The sequence below is a fragment of the Oryza brachyantha genome, chromosome 3, assembly GCF_000231095.2.
Source record: "Oryza brachyantha chromosome 3, ObraRS2, whole genome shotgun sequence".
Lineage (NCBI taxonomy): Eukaryota > Viridiplantae > Streptophyta > Magnoliopsida > Poales > Poaceae > Oryza > Oryza brachyantha.
The window spans coordinates 27432456-27453471 of record NC_023165.2 but is presented as its reverse complement, the minus strand read 5'-3'; the positions used below and the strand labels follow the sequence as shown (position 1 = coordinate 27453471).

Below are 21016 nucleotides of genomic sequence, written 5' to 3'. Positions count from 1 at the left end.
CGTGTGGGTGACAGGTTCACAATTCACCGTCACCACTAGTCATTTTTATAAAAATATATAAGATAATGTTAACTGTAGATAATCTATTATTGTTGGACTTAAGTCATAATTATGCTAGCAGGCCCTTAAAGAAAAAATGTTTTTGCTGGGGATGGCAAGGCCTCCACTTCCCCATCTCAATCTCTCATATAAGTAGTTTGTACCATATTAAAAAAATATTAAAGTACATATCAGATACACTTAGACTTGTAGACTTATTAGTGTACACATGCATAAACTAAACCAGCTTCATTCGATCTTATGCGCCTTTGCTGCAAAATAAAAAACAACCCACAAATAGCGTACAAAATCAATGTATTATGAGGTTCGTAATACCTGTCACATAGCAAAATCACACTTCTCCACGCCATTGATGTCATAAAAGCTATAACACCAGGGGCTATCATTCCCCTGTTGCGCTCCCATGACGTTATATTGCTACGCTATAAGCTATGAGCCTAATTGTTTCGTGCATATAAACATAAGGAAACAATTTATTAACGATTTAAAAATATTATTTTGGTAAATTTTTTATATGCGTGTTCTTAGCGTTTTAAAACAAAGGTCAGAAAACAAATTGTGATGAGAAAACCACAAAATTAACTTTAAATTTAAGTTTTAAAATTCAATTTTTAACTTATAAATATAACATAAGCGAAAAAATAGGAGCGTATGACAATACTGGACTCACAACTTAGGTATTCAACCTGGATAACTATTCAATGAATACATTATAGTTCGTTTAAGAAATAAAAATGAATCATTATTCTCAAATCATGCTAAAATTTTCTTTCGATTTAATTATCATGCACCTTATGTACGAAGACATAAAGTCAATCAATGAAATAAGCAGAACTACACTGCATTTGTTACTCCACTTATTTATGAGACCACGTTTTTCAAACTATGCTATGTTTGTCTTTTCTAAAAACATCTAAAAATTTATCAAATAGTCATATTGTTAGATCTTTAAATTTATTACTATAGCTAGTCTACGTAATTAATCATAAGACATCTGGTTTTGGGTGTTCATCTCCACGTTCCATGCTTCCATACTCTGCCTAAAAAGCGATGGCAGCAGGGTTTCCGTTTTACTGTAGCAAATAGGGGGAAAAAAAATTCCCCCTCTCGCCTCTCGGCGCCGCCTCCTCTCATCTCCAGTTTTCCCTCGCTCAGCTACTCAAGTCCGTCCCTCTCCCCCTCTAAACCCTAAACCACGCGGTTCCTCCCCCCCCCCCACCCCCCCACCCATCGAAGCGGCGGCGGCCATGGGCGCCCTCGCGGCGGCGGCGTCGCCGGCCATCTGGCTCGTCGAGGACGACATCCTCCTCAAGAACGCCGTCGAGGTAGCCTCTCTCTCCCTCGCTTCTCTCGCGGCCGGCTGGCTCGAAGTCGGCTCGTCTCGCTGCGCCGCTTAGGCTAGGCTTCGATTGGAGAGCTCGAGCGTAGTTTTCTGGCGGAGGTCGACGGGGCCTTCTTTTTCTTCTGTGTTTATCTGATAATCAGGGTATAACTTTAACACTCTGCCCTTGCGAAATTGCTCGGCTGTTGTCTAATTGGGGATGGTTATTCCTGGTGCGGAGCCCTGAATATCGTTATGAATTGCTTTGTTGGAGGAACCGTGAGCCTGGGAGTATGACAGGGAATCAAAATCTTGAAGCAGCATAGGGATGCCTTAGCAATTTACTGACTCTGCTGATACTCTAACCGAGAAGTTAAGGTGGCGCGAATGCAAGCCGGTCTGTTCGGGCAGGACACACACTGCGTGCAATTTCTATTGGGCCCACATGGAGATCACTCGCTTGACTTTTTGCTAGGGAGAAATTTGCATGCTTGTGTCTGCAGGTAGGATTGTGCGGCGGAGGAAATATAATGCGTGTTATATTCCTCTACAAGAAAGCTTTTGATCTCTTCATTTGAAAAAAATTCAGTCCATGTTTTTTTTTTCAATCACAATTCACAAGATGGATGCTTTTTGGTCCCCATATAAAAGTATTTTTATTTTCCAGTTGATAATTAGTTAAGTAATTCTTTTACAACTCTGAGTTTTCTTTTTCTTTTTTTCAAAAAGGACTATTCGTTATATGGCACATATTAGATAGGCCATCTAGGGATGTGCCACTCCCTGGAACATAATTATTTTCACCACCTATTTGATTCACAGATATATGGTTAATATAGGACCTGCCGCTTTGGGTCAAATTGCATTTCCATTTTCTTTCCTTTTATTGTCGAAACATGAGGCCCCACATGGCCCTCTTCTTTTGCCCTTCTTCCTGCTTGACCCCTCAACTCCTCCCCCTTCAGCTCCTCACCACCGAGTGCTTCTGCCTTATTGGCGGCGACATTGTCCTCGGTCTTTTTACCTCCTCGCCTTTCCTCAACAATGACAAGACCAACCCTGCTGCTGCCTCCCTCCTGCTCAACCTCACATGCTTCATAGTGTAGGATGGGAGGAGGCTATGGGGGCCCACCTTTAGCCACCGCCCTGGTCTCATCGGCTTCATCGCCCCTTTCTTTGATATGCAGCGTACGTTGCAACCCAAGAGAGGGAACCGTCCATACCATGGGAGCGGATCCAAGTGAGGCTGTGCACTAGCGCTCCAATGACAAGGAGGCAGTCTTCTTTTGCACTGTGCTTCCCCAGCCACTTGCTGCACACCATTCACCGTGCTAGGTGGGCTGGACAGCGTTGCTCCATGCCCACTTGTTGATTGGAGGGGAAGGAGCTGGAGGAAGATGAGGAACCAAATAAATAGGAAAATTGGGGAAGAGAAAATGCCTTTTGGTCTAGAGTGCCAGTTTCAAGATTAACCACATCTAATGGATGGCAAAAAATCAATTTGGTTCCAGAGAGTGGCATATCCTAGAAGGCTTATATAATCAATGGCATAAGATCATATATCCTTATAAAAATGGTGGATGATGTAGACTACCTGGTAGTAAACTGGTCAGAGATATCTAGTCAGTATTCAGAAATGGTTGTGCTGCATGATTTACACACATGTTCCTTTCACACATCTTTCAGTCATTTGGCTATTTGTGCCAAACTACTGACTTTTGGTTTTGCTGTACTATTGAAGTTACCACTGAAATGCACAGACATACTCCCTCTAGTCAACAAAGCAAAACATTTAGGTCTTTTATGCACACACCCTGGTGTGTTATTAAGTTATAGTTTTTGTACAAGACTACCCGGATTAACTATTTATAATCACATGCATTGGTACCTGGAATTACATGAATGCATTCCATATAGCGCCATGCCAACTTCTGTGATTAGATCATGTTTTTGGCCTGGGCGTGCAAGCCAAACAACTTTCTTTGTTTGTTGGAGAAAGTATTTGCTTCATGACTCAAGACAATGAATGTTGTTTTATCTTACATGGCAACTTGACCTTGTAATCATAGTAAGTGAGATTATCAAACTAACATTAGACCAATCTACAAAGTATGGGAGATATTTGGTACCCCAATCCTGAGTTGATCGTGTTGAGCACTAGGGAGTTGTTTAGGAAAATTTCTTCTGAAGTTAGTTAAATCACCAGTATGCAGGGTCATCCAAACCTTATCTTTGCAACATTCTTCATATATAAGTTTAAGTGTCTATCTGCACATTCATTCTAAATTCTGAAGTTGTGAATAGTTTTATCTCTTCCTAACTGATTGTCATGATTCTTGTAGACTGGCGCCTCATTGGAGTCCTTGGCAAAAGGAGCCGTATGCTTTTCTCGTAAATTCACACTTAAAGAAATACAGGATCGTTGGAATTCTTTGCTATATGATCCAGAGATCTCAACACAAGCTTCTGCTCGTATGGTTGAGTATGAGAATGATCTTTCCACGTCCAATACTCTAAAGGCTAAACTTATCAACTCGAAAGCAAAGGATTTTTCATTCCAGAAACGGAAAATAGATAGTGTGAAGAATCAATACTACGCCATGAGAAAGAGAGTCCGCAATGAACCATGTAATACCGATGGCCTTGGTTTTCTTATTGACCCTTGTTCATGCACAATGAATGGTGCGCAGTGTGTATGTGGAGGCCTGCTTAAACATTCTCAAGGTCACCATGTTGTTCATAATACAGAACCAGGGCCAAGTACAATGAACTGCTATGCGCAACAGGATGGAAGGTACAATGGCGGACAAACTATGTATGTTGGAATAAATGGGCATTCTTTCCCTACAAAGCATGCTGACACTGATAGCATAGTTAAAAGTGGGGATATTGCTAATAGTGTCCCATATGGCCATTCTGGTGTAGTTCAAATATATGAACAAGATGCATACACACAAAATGCCCCTGATACTAGTGAAGGGAACAGTGTTTCTTTAAAGGGCATCATAGGTATCACAGATTTTCAGGGTTCTATGCAATTGCAGAAATTGGACCCCAGCAATCAATGTGGCAATGGAGTAACAGAATCAAAAACATTGGTGATTGCTGATCGCTGTGGAGTCGAACATGTCCATTTCCCTGTGAATAGCAGTTCAAGAATGCAAGAATCTGGCCCACTCCAGGTTATTGGCCAACCAGAGGGTTCTCAAACACCAGTTGGTTCAATCTGGACTGAGGTTGAGGAAAGAGGCACATTTACTCTTGACGATGATAAGAAAATAAAGACAGCCAACAGTGACCCTTTGGCATTGCAACCAAATTTAGATGGTGGGATTTGTGAAGCTGGTTTAGATCAGGAGGCCATAGCAGAAGGTGATTTCATGGATTTCCCCTTTTTCAGCAACAGTGAAGATTTAGATCTCCTGAATGGTGAAAATTTTTTGAATATTCCACATGAGACAAATCAGGAGGATTTGGATGATACTGATCATGTGGAAAATCTGTTGCATCCTGATGAGGTTAACATTTGCTACGATCAGGCAGATCCTGATTGTGTGAAGCATAATGCAGATGTTTCTGACATAATCTCGACTCCTACTTCGTTGGAAGTGCCTTTTCCTGGTCGTTTTGTTGAATGTGTGTTGAATACAGAAGATCCTGAAATTCCTTGCAATGATGATGTTGTTTTTCCTGATGAGTATCCTCTACAATGCTCTGCTGCTGATTTTGGTCAGAACTCTGAGCAGAATAACTGTTTGGTTTCCCCTGCAACTAGCCCTGCATCTAGTGTTGAACCTTCCAATGTGGGTGACAAGGCCCTAGCAAAAAGAGAAGATACAGCAAATACCAAGCCTTCTTCACGACCAATGAATCTCAGCCCACCCACTTCAGAACAAAATGAAGATTCAGCAGCAAATAATAAAGGTTGTGTCCTACTAGGGGCTAAGCCATCAGAAGGTCCTTCAACTGCTGGTGTACTTGTGCGTTGCAAAGTTGACACTAATGATTCAAACACATGCACAACAAATTTACCCGCTATCAATGCTGCTGTTTTTGCTGAAGGATCACCTTACCGTTTAGAACAGCACAATAATTTTGATAACTCACTGAGCTTTCCGTTACCCAATTCAGTTGAAGTGCCTGATCACATGAATTACAACTCACATGGTAATCAACCAGAATTAGGAGATGGGGCTCCTCTACAGAACTGCATGCCATCACATGAATTGCCAGATTTGGGTCTTCAGGACCCCATTACAACTGTTCCTGTATCAAATCAAGTAGAAGAATTCTCTGACAATGAAAATGATGTTCCAAACTACTACGATCTAGAAGCTTTGGTATTTCTCTTAGCTTAGCTACGAAAAAAACGATTGTTCTTCTGATTTACCCCTTTTTGGTATTCACTGCAGATACTTGATCAAGATTTAATCCCATGGGATCAGGACTCTGAATCGAAACATCCAGAAGGTAAATATCTCCTTTTATTAAATCAATGCGAATTTTGGTATAAGACTACCAACACATGCAAATTTTTAATCTTGCATAAAGATGCATCCTATAAGCTTAACATAAGTAACACACTGAACTATGATAACAGAGTTGTGGACGGAAGTACTGTGCTGAACTGTTAGCATCCCTATCACGATAGTACTATGTGTAAAACTGAAAATATTGGCCACTTTGTTGCAATAATTTACTGTCGGGTGGTAATGCTTAATGTTAGCCTCGAAGGAGACTAACCATGATAAGAATATGGAGTGCAGAATGTTTTGCTGTGAAGCTTAAGGGGTATATATATATATATATATATGTATATTCAGAGAATGGAAAAAGGGAAATTGTTCTGATAATGGTACGTGCATGCATGCACGTATAGCTTCATATGCACCTTAATTTTATTAAGGCAAGCCACATTCACGTTGTAAACATAGGCAATAAATTTATTGAATTTAGCTTGCTATTAACTTTTTGGTAATTTAGTGTTTGCTTGGCAAAGTTTTTTTTTTTTTTTTGGTGCTGTGGCTTACGAACTGAAACATGTGACCTAAGCAATGAAAAGTAATTTTTAGAAAAGACTTCTATGGTCCTCGTCTTAGTGGCCCAAAAGCCAAGGCTGAAAATAATAAAACAGTGAAAAAAATCCCTAAACCAACTCTAAAGTAAGTTTTAAAATTCAAATATGTCTGCAGCTTATAAGCCAATGAGCAGCCAAGCAAGCATTTCATCCTGTTTTCGAAGCCATAAATGTACATTTGCCTACTATGAACAGGGACAACTTACAATTCCTTTATCAATGTTTTGCATGATCAGTTTCCAGATTTCAGCATCCAGAAAGCAGGAAATCATTGATACGACTGGAGCAGGGTGCTAGGTCTTATATGAACAGAGCCATTGTGTCCAAAGGTGCCTTCGCTATTATTTATGGACTACACCTGAGATATTACATGAAGGATAGTGAGGTAAATCAAATTAATGTTTTCAACTGAGCTGGTGCATTGATTATGATGAGATAGATTTTAAGTTATAACAGATGCCCAGACATACCATTTTGCATCCATCTCTGTCTTATACTAGATGGTTGCTGATTAAATTGTTCTAATTCAATATTTTAAGGATAGAGACATTACTGAGTGTGTTTTTTGTGTGTCTTTATCACTGAGCAGAGATTCAGTGTAATATCCTGGTACCAGTTTCTGACATTTTAACTGCTGTTTTTGTTGCTCATTTAGGTGACTCTTGGAAGAGAGACAGATGATATCAAGGTTGATGTTGATTTGGGAAAAGAAGGGAGGGCAAACAAAATATCTCGCAGACAGGTATTTGCTTGAATCCTCCAGTTTATATTATGAGACTTAAACGATAACTTCTAAAAAAGATCTAATGCCCAAGAGTAGTTGGCTTGACTGCATGAGTTACAAAAAGCGATAAACATATATATCCTGTACAATGGATGTTAAATCTATAATTTCTTATTTTCCACATGCATACTTTGATTGGATGCTCTTGGCTGTGGTGTATTTCTAAGGTAAATGTATTTTTAATGCCTATGATTGTTCCTACTCCAACATTCAGGCATAGATGATCTACAGAACCTTGATCATGGTAAAGAAAAGCATTGATCATGTATTAGTGTTGTTTTCTTGTTGGCCATAATGTTTGCTCGAATTGTGAAGAAGTCAACTTTATCAAGTTGGATATATTTGGGGTTCAAAGAACTAGTGGTGGATGATTTATGTTCATCTAGGGCTTTTCGTGAAGGGACATTTCCAGAAATATATTATCCATCAGTGTTATGATGTTGCGTTTTCAGTTAGAAACTGGTGGCTTTAATCTTTTGGTTAGTGAGTTGTGACTAATATAAAATACATTTCCTGTTATTTATCAATTTATGTTGTCTGCAGGTTCATAATCATGCAATATGCCAATATGGTCCTTAACTGTAACATACAACTATGCAGAATGCACTATAACTTTTCTAGTGCTTGTTCAGATTGTGTCGTTATACTTGGACTAACAATTGTTTGCATGTAATTAATAGTAGGAGATCTGATTACATCCTAACGCTGGTTGTTTGCATGTGCAGTACCCTTCTTAAAATTTATCCTAGCATTATGTTTTATGGCATCTACTTTTTTTCTCTTTTGGTGTGGTTCTTTGTGTTTATATAAATCCATGTTGTGCTATGGCAATTAGGCGGTCATCAAGATGGATGAAGCTGGTTCTTTTCATATCAGGAACATTGGGAAATGTTCGATTTTCATTAATAGCAAGGAAGTACCAAGCTGCAAACGGACCATCTTAAATTCTGATTCATTAATTGAGGTACTGATATTCCCTGGTGCATTCATTTATCACTGGTTGAAGCAAAAGTATTATACTACCCAACCTCAATGTTTACACAGTTAATTTGTAACTTCATGCTAAAGCAACGATCCCTGCAGTAATTGTTCTGGTCCTGTCCTCTCATACTAATGAATTCATATGTTATGAAAGTTTGCATATTGCTTTTATATTCCTTGAACTTTCAGTGTGATATACTCACTCCGTTTCACAATATAAGACTTTCTAGCCTTGACTAGATTCATATGGATGCTAATGAATCTAGACATATATATAAATTATATACATTCATCAATTGATGATTTTAGACAAGGCTAGAAAGTCTTATAATATAAAACGGAGGTAGTATATGACATATGGCTGTACCTAGGAATGAGTTGTGCTAATAAACTTTTTTGAAATCCATGCCATTGCAATTATGTATATTCAAATAAATGTCATTACAATTCGTCTATTTATAACCGTGCCACTCAAATTTTACAAAATTAAAACAATGTCATCGCCGTCACGTTTTCCATCTCCTTCCATATCTGCATGTGGGACCCACTTGTCATATTCATCTTCTTCCTTCCCTCCCTCTTCTTTTCACCTTGGCCAAATTACCCGGTCGTCGCAGCCTCCTCCAGTGCCGATGCACCACTCCCGTCACTTGACCAGGTCGCTGCCACTGTCGATAATGAGGACAAACAGAGCCACCTTTATTTTCCCTCGATTCAGCACTAGCTAGTAATCTCTGGCTCGCTTCAAAGTGAAAGAATTCCCAACCTTAAAGAACGAAATCTCTGGAGTGGTCTGGTTATCTTCTTCAATCACGGGCAAGTTCGTGTCCCCATAACTCAATCTGGGGTGCCCATGCTGCCATGCAGAGCCGCACGAAGTACTGCCTCATGCCAGTATACGCCCCCGACGAGAGCGACATCATGAAAGCTGATGCCGCAGCCACCCTGGCCGCCGCCGACGAGGTCTCCTCCGCACGTCTCCGCTGTCGTCCCGCCGCCAGCCTGACAGAGATGTATGTGTGGCAGTGTCGGTCGTCCCTCGTCGGCTCGACCAGCGATGTGGCCGAGGCGGCCGGAGCATGCAGCTGCAGCGCGCGTAGATCCGGTGGTGGTGCTCGTGGCTCATGCAGCTGTAGCAAGTGAGGGTTGTTGGGTGGGTCGAGGATCTCGCGCGCATGGCATAAATTTTGCAAGGCTTTTTCCATCGTCTCCATTTGCATTGGCGCCGGAGGAGGCTGCGACGAGCTCGATGCCAACTGGGTACTCCAGTCAGGGTGAAAGGTGGAAGGAAGGAGATGAATCTGACGGGTGGGTTCCACGTATAAACGGGAAGAGGATGGAAAATATGACGACGATGGTATGGTTTCAATTTTGTAAAATTTGAGTGGCATAGTTACAAATAGACGAATTGTAATGGTATTTATCTGAATACGCATAGTTGTAATGGCATAGATCAAATTAACCCTATTATCTATGTAATTACTAAAGGAAAATAGAGATTTAAGAAAATCTTGAACTAGTGTCTTTGTTATTTAAGTGTTACCAGATCCTGGAGTTTTTAGAGGTCAGTAGTTGAACTGTTATTATGCCGGATACCAAGAAGGATGGTATTTCATGCTTACCTTTGATGTGCTACACAATTATTGCATCAGTGCAGAAATTAAGTTGAGCACGTGTGATTTATTTAGAGTACCACAGCTTTGCACCACTTGCATGTGATGCTATGCTCGATGTACGATGTATCCTGCAACCATCTACCCCAAGAAAAGATTTATCCTGAGCTGTGATCAGTGTTGTGCTTGTTATATAGACAGACCAGACCGAAATGCGTAACACTAAGAAATTAAAATGTAACACTAAGAAATTAAAATATAAAAGTTGAGATGCCTTTGCAATTTTTATCTTGGCCTTATTCTCTAAACACGCCAAACCTTATTGGGCGTTGCAGTCTTAGAACTCCCCTTACGCTCCTATGTTTTTACTTTGTCATTTGGTGTAGCACTAGCAATGACAATACATAAGCTGACTCTCAATAACTAGTCAGAAAAATAGTATATTGTTATTTCACGTTGGCTTGTTTGAAAAGTGTTGTTTCACTGACATGCCACTATTCATCAGGAAGTCTCCTCACGCTCGCCTTACTGATATGTTAATCTTTCCTGCAGATAAAGGACATGAGGTTCATTTTTCATGTAAACCAGGACGCTGTAAGGCAATTCATCACCCATACCCTGAAGCCAGAGCACTAGTTCCTGCTTGATTTTCCCAGCACCTTGAGCAGCTCAATGTCACATTTTCTTCTTCACTGGGTACATAGAGGTGTTTGTTCTGCTCTTGTACTCTCCTGTTCAAGCAGAATGTGATCAGCAACAAAGCTCTCATCTCACTCACTCGGTGCCCAGTTTTTCTGTACCTGTAGTATATGTAAATGTAGTAGTGTCAAGTCTATTACTGTTAGGTACGTATCTGTTGTAGTACATGGTATGCAACCTGTGGCAACAAGAAAGCTTCTCTGGAATATTCATTCATTCTTTCTTGGTCATGTAAATGTTGGTAGCTGCCGACCAATGGAGTGTGAAATGTAAGTGGGGTTGGTTCTATCTATGCTCCTACAGCAAGAGGATGCACCTCGGCAAGAAGCCATTGGGTTCTTCAAAGAGACTTTTCTGGTCTCCTTTTCTTGTGTCCTCGAAGCATATGCCTCTGCAGAGTCTGAATCAACCTCAGGCCAATGGCTTTACACGCATTGGCAAAGGAAGATGCCGGCAGAACCCGCCCCTTGTCCGAGTCAGTAATGATCACGACGCCGTTTGGTCGGACACACTTGGACGGCCTAGATTAAACGAAACCTAAAACATACCCCCTCTGCCTAAAAAAGAAGCAATTATTTGGTTTTCGTATCCATTGTTTGATCATCTGTTTTATTTGATTTTAAAAAAATTAAAAATTTTAGTCATGTGTAAATTACTATTTATGTTTTATCATCTATAATAAAAATAAAAGTATTAATTGTAAAATAAAATTAAATAAGACGAAGAGTCAAACATTATAAATAAAATCTAAAAAAAATAATTTGTTTTGAGACGAATGGAGTATACCTCCGTTCCAAGAAAAAAAAAACTTCTGGTGATGAATTGAGGCAATGAATGTCCAAGTTCATCCACAGGGGAGATGAATTGGACCACCTTTTACTTTTGATAAGTTAATTTTGCACATTTTTAGTTTTTTGATCACCCAAATCTCACTTTAGGCCAGATCAGTCTCTCTAACAAATACATAGACAACATATAGATGGAAGTTTGTGATGGACCACCGAAGCCGACGCATTTGTGATCATCGAAGCCGACGCATATGTGATCATTTATGTGTATTGAAAAGGTTGTTTGAGATGCCCCAACTTGTAAGAACTAGTCAAGGTTAGGGTGGTTTAAAAGTGAAACTTAGATAATAAAATATGGTTGAAATTATAATTTACTCATTTTAGGATTTAAGATTTTAATTTGTTTGGTTTCTTTTTCTAAACATCTAACCTGTTAAAAAAATCATTGAAATCGTGGAAATCCACGTAGAGCACAAAACTTGAATACTAAAAGATTTATATTTTTTGTAACGGAGCAAGCAGATTAAACGAAACCTTGCACGAGTCACTGACGTGTGGGCCCAAGTTTTGCCGCGTTAATCTAATCGTAACGTCGTCCTCACCGGTCATGAGGTCATCACAAGTCAAGACCAACAAGAAGAGTTGTTCCTTGCTGGAGTACTCCATTCCTTCACCTCACCACCACCACCGCCGCCGACGACCACCCACGCGGCGCGCAAGGCGAAGAGGAGAGAGAGAGAGAGGAGAACCACGCGAAAGCCGGCCGAGATGGGTTCCTTCCTGTCGACGATGTTCACGCCGCCGCCGGCCGGCGACGAGGGCGACTCGCGCGTGGTGGCCGTCCACTCCATGGCCACCTGGGACGAGCACTGGGGTGCCCACAAGAGCAACCCCAACAAGCTGGTGAGGAGCCCCCCCGCGCGCTCGCTTCCATCTGATCCTGCTCCACCCCCACCCCCCCTCCTGCTGCTTTGGATCTGACCGTGTTTTGCTCGGTGTAGATCGTGATCGACTTCTCGGCGTCGTGGTGCGGCCCCTGCCGCTTCATCGAGCCGGCCTTCAAGGACATGGCCAACCGCCTCACCGGCGCCGTCTTCTTGAAGATCGATGTTGACGAGCTCCAGGTACAGTTCCTTCGACCTGGCGTGTCTTGCTTTTTTTCCCCTTTCGTTTGCTCGGCCTCGGGCCAAATCAACAGTTTCTGTGGTGTTGGAAGGGGAAAAGGATTTGAGTTATGCTGTGTTACTATTCACTTAACTAATTTGTGGATTTGTAGTCAAAATTGGTTTAGGATCGTAGAAATTTCGCACCGCTGCTGAAAAGTCTCATATTTGGTTTCATGGGCACTTGTGTTGAGTGAGATGTTTGATTTCACATGAACTTGATTCTTAGCGTAGTACTTAAGCAAGCTATTTGCTTGTCCACAAGAGGTCTCGAACAAATTATGGACTTCAGTCTGATGGCACTCTTTGGTGTCTTGTATTGTCCCAGGATGCTTAAGAATTAATATGTGCTGTAATCAATATTCTGCTTAATGTCAGTTTGGATGAACTCGTCTTTGGGTTGAGTGTTTCCACTTGATAATGTTCTATAATTCACCCAAGCAAGACCAAATCAGGCGTAGAGGATTCGTAGAAGCTCTCTTTATCAGTTTAGAGCACATAGTTTATCTTTTGGGAAAATGTAAGATAGAGTGAGATGATGGCATAACAAACATAAATATTCTTGATTTATAAGAAATTCTTTAGGATAAGAAGAGCTTGTTCACTTACAGCCTAGACTAGAATCTTGAGTGTACCGCTGTATCCATAGCTAACAGAAATTTTGTTTGGTTACACCCTACTGTGATGGATTATCACTTTATCAGGGGTGAAACTTCATTTCCCCACCCTCAGAAATACTTCTGCATATTACATAGTATAACTAGTGGAATTTAGAGCAATTTATTTATCAAGTTTCAGTTATCCAGTCTGCATAAAAAAGTTCTTGTATCATTGAACATAGACCCCTCATATTTAGCTCAAACTCCACACAAGATTACTGTGCAAGTTTAAACGCACTAAAAAAAATACTAGCTAGGTGGGGAATGATGGGTCTATGGCACACTACATGGATTCATCAAATGTGTGCATCAATTATAGTTTATAAAGTTATGAGTGGTGAAATCATAGACCATAATATTGTAAGTTGTTTCATATGTAGCAAAAGGGTTAAGAATTCCATTTACAAGCCTGTCATGCCAATTTGAACACTCAGCTGCCCTCACCTCAAGAGTGTTTTTCTTCTTCTGTTGGTGCAGAAGAGCAGGAGGATGCTTGTATTTTTGTTAATGATGACGAACCTGAATTTTTGCAGGAAGTGGCAAGGCAATGGAAAGTAGAGGCCATGCCGACCTTTGTATTAATCAAGGGCGGGAAGGAGGTGAGCCGCGTGGTTGGTGCCAAGAAGGATGAGCTGGAGAGGAAAATCAACATGTTCATCTCATCCTCATCCTAGATCACCAACCCTATACCTGCATTCCCATTCAGTACCAGGCAGTGGTTTCTCCCTGTGCTAGGGACCCGTGTGTAATTTGTTCTCTTAAACGTGCCACAAAATTCGATGTGAAGTGAAGATAATAAAACTTGTGATACTTGGGAATGGAAATGTAATTGCCTGTTCTATTTACTCCGAGTCATTTCTTCATTTGATATATCCACAATAGAAACCAAACTGTATATTTGTAAAAAAAATTATAAATAATATATATATTTTTATTGGTCTAAAAATCAAGGCTGAAAAATAAACTTCGGTAAACAAACCCTGAATTAACTATAAATTTAAAGTTAAAAATTTTAAATATTAATTTATAAACATAAGCAAAAAGACTTCGGTGCTGCACGCGTGCAGGCTTTCTAGGCCGACCTCGCGTAGGGCATCCTTCTCTGCATCAACGGTTAAAACAACACGTGAATGTCCACTCCGAAAACAAAATTCTCCCACAGTGCCAAAACTGAATAACGAGTCTACGACGGTTTCTCAGAACTGAACACGAGTCTATGACGGTTTCTTTTATCCCTCTCTATCGCCTAAAATAAATCATTTCTGAGAAAAATCCATGAGGAATCGTTAGTTTTAACGATTAATCTGCTTAAGTTAATTTTGATTCAATCAACTTGACAACGACTCGATTATCGTTGACACCCCATAAACAGCTATTCCAAATTCTATAACTAGCTTCCAATCTCTCCGATTACGACCCCCTTTTTTGACGAGATTACGAGTTGCCGAAGCAGCAGCAGCAGCAGCAACAGCAACCGGGCAAAGGCGATCGAACAGAGTCAACGAGACACTGCCCGGATGATGACGTGTCCATCTCCGCTTCCACTGACAGGTGGTCCCACACCTCCCGGCCCAACTTGTCAGCGTGGCAAAAGAGGCCAGCTCACCCCCAGCTTCCGCTTTCCTCCGATGGCGGCGCGAGCGAGCACTGGAGCAGTGGCCTCGGGGTCTCCTCCCCCCACCTCGTAATAACCGTCAAAATCAACGGGCTTAATCCGAAGAGCTCCCCAATCCGAGACGGCCATGGCGGCGTCGGTTCTCTCCGCATCGTGCTGCTGCTCCTTCTCTCCCTCTCCCCTCGCGCCCGCGTCGTGGAGATGGAGGCCGCCGCCGCCGTCTCTGGCTGTCGCGGGCGCGGCGAGTCCGCGGGTCGCTCTTCGCCTGACCGCCGCGGCGTCTCCACCGGCGGTTACGGGCGAATCTCGCGCCGTTGCTGCTGCCGCCGCGGGGGCGCTGTGGTCAGCGGCGCCGGTGGGTGGGGGTGAGGCGGGGCTGGACGCGCACGCGCACGCGCCCGACTGGGGCGCTCTCGTGAGGCGGCTGGCGCTGGGCGCGCTGGGGTGCGCCGCCGTGCTCGGCTGCGGCGCGGCCGTGGCGGCGGAGGACTCGATCAAGGCGTCCGGCTTCGGGCTGCGTGTGGCGGCGTCGCTGCGGAGGCTCGGGTGGCCGGACGAGGCCGTCGTGTTCACGCTCGCCACGCTTCCGGTGATCGAGCTGCGCGGGGCCATTCCGGTCGGATACTGGATGCGGCTCGACCCCGTCCGCCTCACCGTCCTATCCGTTCTTGGGTTTGTCCTGCGTACCCGCATCTCTCTTGTTATCTTCTTTTCTTTTGCGAGCTTTGCCCATGAGATGCTCGATGAATTGCCTGTTACACTGGGATTGAACGTATTGTTGCTATTCAGCGCTACAAAATGTTATGCCGCTAATTTGTACTAGAACCATCTAAAATTTTGATTTCTGTTCACTCAATCCGGCAAATGAATATCACGGTTTGATAGACGAAAAAAAAAATTCAGGATCGTGTGCAAAATGCTAATATGGTATGAATAAGTGTTCTAGCTTGGTTTGCATTGGGTCCTGACCAATGGAATATGTATATTCAAACTAATGATTGCATAAGTTCACAATGTAGGATACCAGAGAAAAAAGATAACTGCAAATCTGAGATTCTGTGCTGATTTTAGTCAGTGTTTATTAAGCTGCTGCGTCTAGCAAATAACCTACAAGCACAAGTTTTAGTTACGATTTACTATATGTATAGTAAATGATCGTTCTGATTTGTTCTGGAAAACTATTCCAGCAACAAGGATCTTTTTGCTAGTGTGCTAGCTTGATTTACCTGGGGTCCTAGGCAATGTAATATGTATACTCAAATTAACGATGGAATGAACTCACATTGTAGGATACCTTGGAAAATTGTAACTGACTGTCTGCAATTCTGTGCAGATTTTACTTAATGTTTAATTTAGAGTGCTGCTTCTAGTAATTAACCAACAGAACAAGTTTTAGTTAGGTTTTACTGTATGTAAGGTAGCTGATCAGTTATGTTTTTTTTTTCCTGGATAACCATCCCAGCCACGAGAACCATTCTGCAATTTCTTTCTTTACTATATATATATATGTACTCTCTCCGGTTCACATGTAAACTTTTGTAGCCTTGCCTAGATTTATATGGATACTAAGGTATTTAGACATATATACAAACCATATATATTGATCAATGAATTAATCTAGACGGGATTAAAAAGTCTAATAATATAAAGAGGAAGGAGTATATAATAACATATCAGTTATGATTTAATCAATGTGACGTATTATGTGTGATTACCAATCTATAAATGAATTATTGAGATATAGAGATGATGCCCACTTGTGTTAACCGTTAAACTTTTCATTTCTTCATGGGAAGGCCAATAATTTGAAGAATTGCCAGCATAAGAGAGCAAAGAAGTTGAATGGCAGCAGCTAAAGTTGATGTCTAACTGAGTAGTCCTTGTGTTGTGATAATTGGTAGGGTTGTGATTTGTGAACTTGTGATAAGTTGACACGCCTGTGGTTTATTTCTCAGCAATACACCTAGAACAGAAACTGCTAGTTACAGCAGTAGTAGTAGTAATAAACAAATTGGTTGTTTGTCTACGGAAATGCTTCATCATAGATATACAAAATTTCCCTGCAAAAAATACAGGATATTTTTCCAATTTCCATTATCTTATTCTCCAGGAATATGGTGCCTGTGCCATTCATTATCCTCTACTTGAAAAAACTTGCAACATTTCTCTCTCAAAGAAGCGCTTCTGCAACTCGAATTATGGATCTTCTGTTTGAGCGGGCGCGGCGGAAGGCTGCACCTGTTGAGGAATTTCAATGGCTTGGTTTGATGCTGTTTGTCGCTGTTCCATTTCCTGGAACTGGAGCGTGGACTGGGGCAATAATTTCATCCGTACTTGGCATGCCATTCTGGTCAGGTTTTTCAGCAAATTTCGTTGGTGTTGTCCTAGCAGGCTTGTTGGTAAATTTGCTTATGAATCTTGGTTTGAAGTATGCCGTTATCACTGGTTTAGTTCTGTTCTTTCTATCAACTGTCATGTGGGGAGTCCTTCGATCCCTTAAAAAGTCACTGAATGCCAAATGATGTAATGAGTTCCCCATAGAAGTGCTTCTTATGCATCCACTTTTTTGTTTTAGAGAAGAATTCACCCTTGTGAGGGAATTCTAGTTGTAAACTTGTCTCCTTATTTTCTAATATACGAAATGAAATGCTAACTCCTAATGCCTTCACAGGGTCAGAGCTGTTAACCAAAAGGGTCTCAGTACCTTCTGTTTTATATTTTCTGTTGTTATACTGAGGCTCCTTACTACCTTCAGTTCATTTCCCAGTGAAGAGCAGACTGCAGAGTAAAAAAATGTAAGAATGCTGCAGTGTTCCATCGTGCACCTAATCGACGTGGTATCCTCCAGGTTCTGTATCGCGGAAAGCTATTTCGGTCAGAAATATTTTGTTTTTTTCTAGACAAATTGGGGCCGAATTTGATTTTTTTTGTAATTTCACATAAAAAAGGAAATGTAAAAGTATCGAGAAATTCGGGTGAAAGAGTTTATATTCAACCCTCCTTGTATATTCTCCCGTTGTGTTTGTTGTTGCTACGCATCCCACCATCCTCAAACACATTAATCCGTGTCAACATGTCGTCCTGCATCCAACCAGACATTTTGATACACATGTTGGACCATTTCTCGTATTTAAAAATTTTAGGTAAATATGTGAAAAAGTGAAGTATAATTAAAGTATATTCATTAAAAAATAGTTAAAAAAATGATAATCAAGGAAATTTTTTGAATAAGAGGAATGGTCAAACATGTGTATAAAAAGAATCAACAACATCATCTATTAAAATACGGAGTATAAGCTTTGTCCTAAATTCCCTAGTTTAGCTCCCCTGATATACATGTGTCTGGGGACGTGTAAGATAGATTTGAGATGGGTTCATTAAGATATGGAAGCTTATAGACGAAGTGAAGTAGTGCTCCTTTTCTTTTTTTTTTCTTTTTTTTAAACACTAGCAAAATGAGAACATATAAGGGCATCCTAACCCAAAAAACTTAACTAGTGGTCTCAGTTTATACCAATAGGCCACACATCTCCCAACCCAGTGTGATCTTATATACATAAGAAACAAATTAAGGTAGCCATTGTATCTCAGATAAACCGTGGTCTCTTACCTTAGTCATGCTTAGACATTGAAATTTTATAGAGCTTCACGAAGCCTTGTGAGGCCACAGTTTTCACAGTCATGTCAGCTCTGATAATCTATGGTTACTAGCCATAATACTCTGTTGGGCATGTTCTAAAGTACGAAGAAAATAGGACAATGATTTACGAGGCTCACTATAGAATTAAAAATGTCAAGCTGAAGATATGCAGTTGAACATTTAGGACATGTTTGGTTGGTACTAACTTTGCCGAGTAACTTTAGCAAGCCATACCTTGTTGGATAATGTTTAGAACAAGTCACAACCTTAACTTTACTTATTCTTACTCATCTGGCCCACATGTTATTCGCTCTATTTTCTTGTCTAACTTTGCCTAGCCGTAGTTTCTCATTTTATTTGCCACCGAATTATGACAAAACTAAAGTTAGCTACCTTTGTCAAAAGTGTATGACAATATTAGCTCCCAACCAAACAAGCCCTTAAGACAGACTTCAATATTTAAAGTTTCATTCAAATCACATGGATAAAAATATAACTCTACAACGATAAATTGATCCAAATAAAACCAAATAAATATCTCAAGAAAGATGCTTTAATTTATCATCTTGCTGTCATCAACGAATCCCCAATTCCCTACCCAAATAAAGGCCAGCCTTCATCAGTTGAGGTACAAATACAGCTCCGACTGCTTGTGCACATGCAAAGCTTTGTTTCTTAGCTGTGAAACCAATGTATGTGTCGTCTCACCCACCAGAGACGGACGCACCGGTCAGTTCACTGCAGCCTCTGCTTGCCATACCTATGGCTATGCAAGATGAGAACCACCACCCCCTCCCTTTTGCTTTTCGCCGCGATGCACGCTGCTGCAATGCATCCGCAGCTGCAACGCCGGCCGTCGTATCTGCGTGCGCGCCGCTGCCGATCGATATGCACCCCCCGCTCGCGGAAACCGCCCACGCGACGGACGGACGGTGCAGCCAGCGATGCAGCAGATATGCGCGGTGCCCTTGCCGTTTGCGTCGCTTTTTCACGCTGCTGTTGCATGCAACCGTACGTCTCCGGTGGTCCGGTGGTATGCGAGCGGCAGCAGCAGAAGCGCAGATTGGCAGAGATTTGCTTGCACTTGCACAGGCGGAGGACGCGAGGTGTGGGTGATTCGTTGCCATGCCAAAAGCGGCATGCCTGGGAAAGGAGCGCGCGCGTGCCACCTCTCTCGACCGTATGTGGTAAAAACGCCAGTAATAAAATCGGAAAACTCTTTTTACGTTGCATATAAGTGCTGCCATATTATCTAAATAGTTATAAAAAATAAAAAAAATTAATAGGATATAATAATATAAGTTATATCAGCTCAAATATGCAAATTTAAATTCAAATTTTATAAGTTTTTTAAAAAATAAACTGAAATTAATATACACATATTTATAATTATTTTTATTATAACATGTAAAGTCGAATGTAAACTTACATGGTTATAAAGTAATATAACTCATATTATAAACTCATCCACCTCCGTGCTAAAAAAAAATGCGTCCGAGTAAAATCTTCCTCTCTCTCTCTGCAACTCTGCAGAGGCATTCCAGTAGGTTTGATCGATCTGATCAGTTCAGATATATCCCAAACCCCAGTTAATCCCAGAGATACAGATAAGATCAACTGCACTCAAGATCACAGCCTCAACACACACGGCACTGCACCTACCCCCACAACCGTGTATATGCGCGTGCGTGGTTAACTTTTAACCCGCGTTAAGTTTGATCAGCGAGACGATCAAAAGCAGTTGCATGCAGTGAGCCAGCGTACGTATATATACTCACCCCTCTCCGTCTGTATTTGTAGTAGCTTTTGCTTTTGGAAGGGAACCGGCTGATGACCGATCGGATGCAGCAGCAGCAGTCTGCGATGCATGCATCGCTCGCGTGAGCTGGGCCGACCGCTTGGACGCATCCATCGCCTCGGCGGCAGCGATCCCTTTCCTTCCTTTCTTCCCAACCTGATTTCACCGGCCGGAACGACAGCGCATATGCAGTGCAGCTGCAGCGACAGACCGGCCTGTCGTACGTGTGGCCTGGCTCGCTCGCTGCTCGTAGAAGCTGTCTGGCTCTCTTCTTGCAGCCAAAAGAAAAGGAAGAAGAAGAAGAAGAAGAAGAAGAAGATATGGATGCGATTTCTTTGCACAGGGGCGATCGAGTAGTGATCCAAACTTTCAAACGTGACTGCGTATACGTAACTCACGTGTCGATCGATCGAGTTGCTCGTGAGCTCGGTCTGATCTTCCTCTATCTAACGATCCACCTACAGATTAATCTAAGAATGATTAAATTAATGGTTTATCTACATATTTATTATTCCGTACTATATATGCATGCATGGTTAAATGATCTACTCCGGTCTTAAAGATATTTTCACCTAGCTGTGCCTGTGAGTATGTCAAATGGGCTACTGCACTGCCTTTCGCCATTTCACTTTGAACACTACCATGCACAGTGCTACTGAATATGAGTTCACGTTCAGACTGCTTGGTTCGATCACTTTAACACAAATTACACGGACAAAACTACCTCTTTGGATTACTTAATTAAGAACTTAATCACATAATTACCTTTTCCAAAACCTGACAGATATTCTTGGGAAGCAAGTTTGATCAGCCTAACC

At 41.5% G+C, this 21016-nt stretch overlaps 3 protein-coding genes across 3 annotated transcripts; all 3 read left to right on the top strand.

Annotated features, from left to right (window-relative positions):
- Positions 1 to 1248: 1248 nt before the first annotated feature.
- Positions 1249 to 10751, top strand: LOC102715282. The gene is made up of 7 exons (XM_006650679.3): positions 1249 to 1385; positions 3724 to 5721; positions 5794 to 5851; positions 6695 to 6843; positions 7114 to 7200; positions 8078 to 8206; positions 10389 to 10751. The coding sequence occupies exons 1-7, from the start codon at positions 1308 to 1310 to the stop codon at positions 10470 to 10472; spliced, it is 2583 nt and encodes an 860-aa protein (XP_006650742.1). The 5' UTR covers positions 1249 to 1307; the 3' UTR covers positions 10473 to 10751.
- Positions 10752 to 11945: 1194 nt separating this feature from the next.
- On the top strand, positions 11946 to 13969 carry LOC102714998 (thioredoxin H2-2). The gene is made up of 3 exons (XM_006650678.2): positions 11946 to 12226; positions 12325 to 12447; positions 13679 to 13969. Exons 1-3 carry the CDS (start codon positions 12092 to 12094, stop codon positions 13817 to 13819), a joined length of 399 nt encoding a protein of 132 aa, XP_006650741.1. The 5' UTR covers positions 11946 to 12091; the 3' UTR covers positions 13820 to 13969.
- An 819-nt stretch (positions 13970 to 14788) lies between these two features.
- On the top strand, positions 14789 to 17436 carry LOC107303814. Its single transcript, XM_015834626.2, has 2 exons — positions 14789 to 15432; positions 16871 to 17436. The coding sequence occupies exons 1-2, from the start codon at positions 14888 to 14890 to the stop codon at positions 17280 to 17282; spliced, it is 957 nt and encodes a 318-aa protein (XP_015690112.2). The 5' UTR covers positions 14789 to 14887; the 3' UTR covers positions 17283 to 17436.
- Positions 17437 to 21016: the final 3580 nt, after the last annotated feature.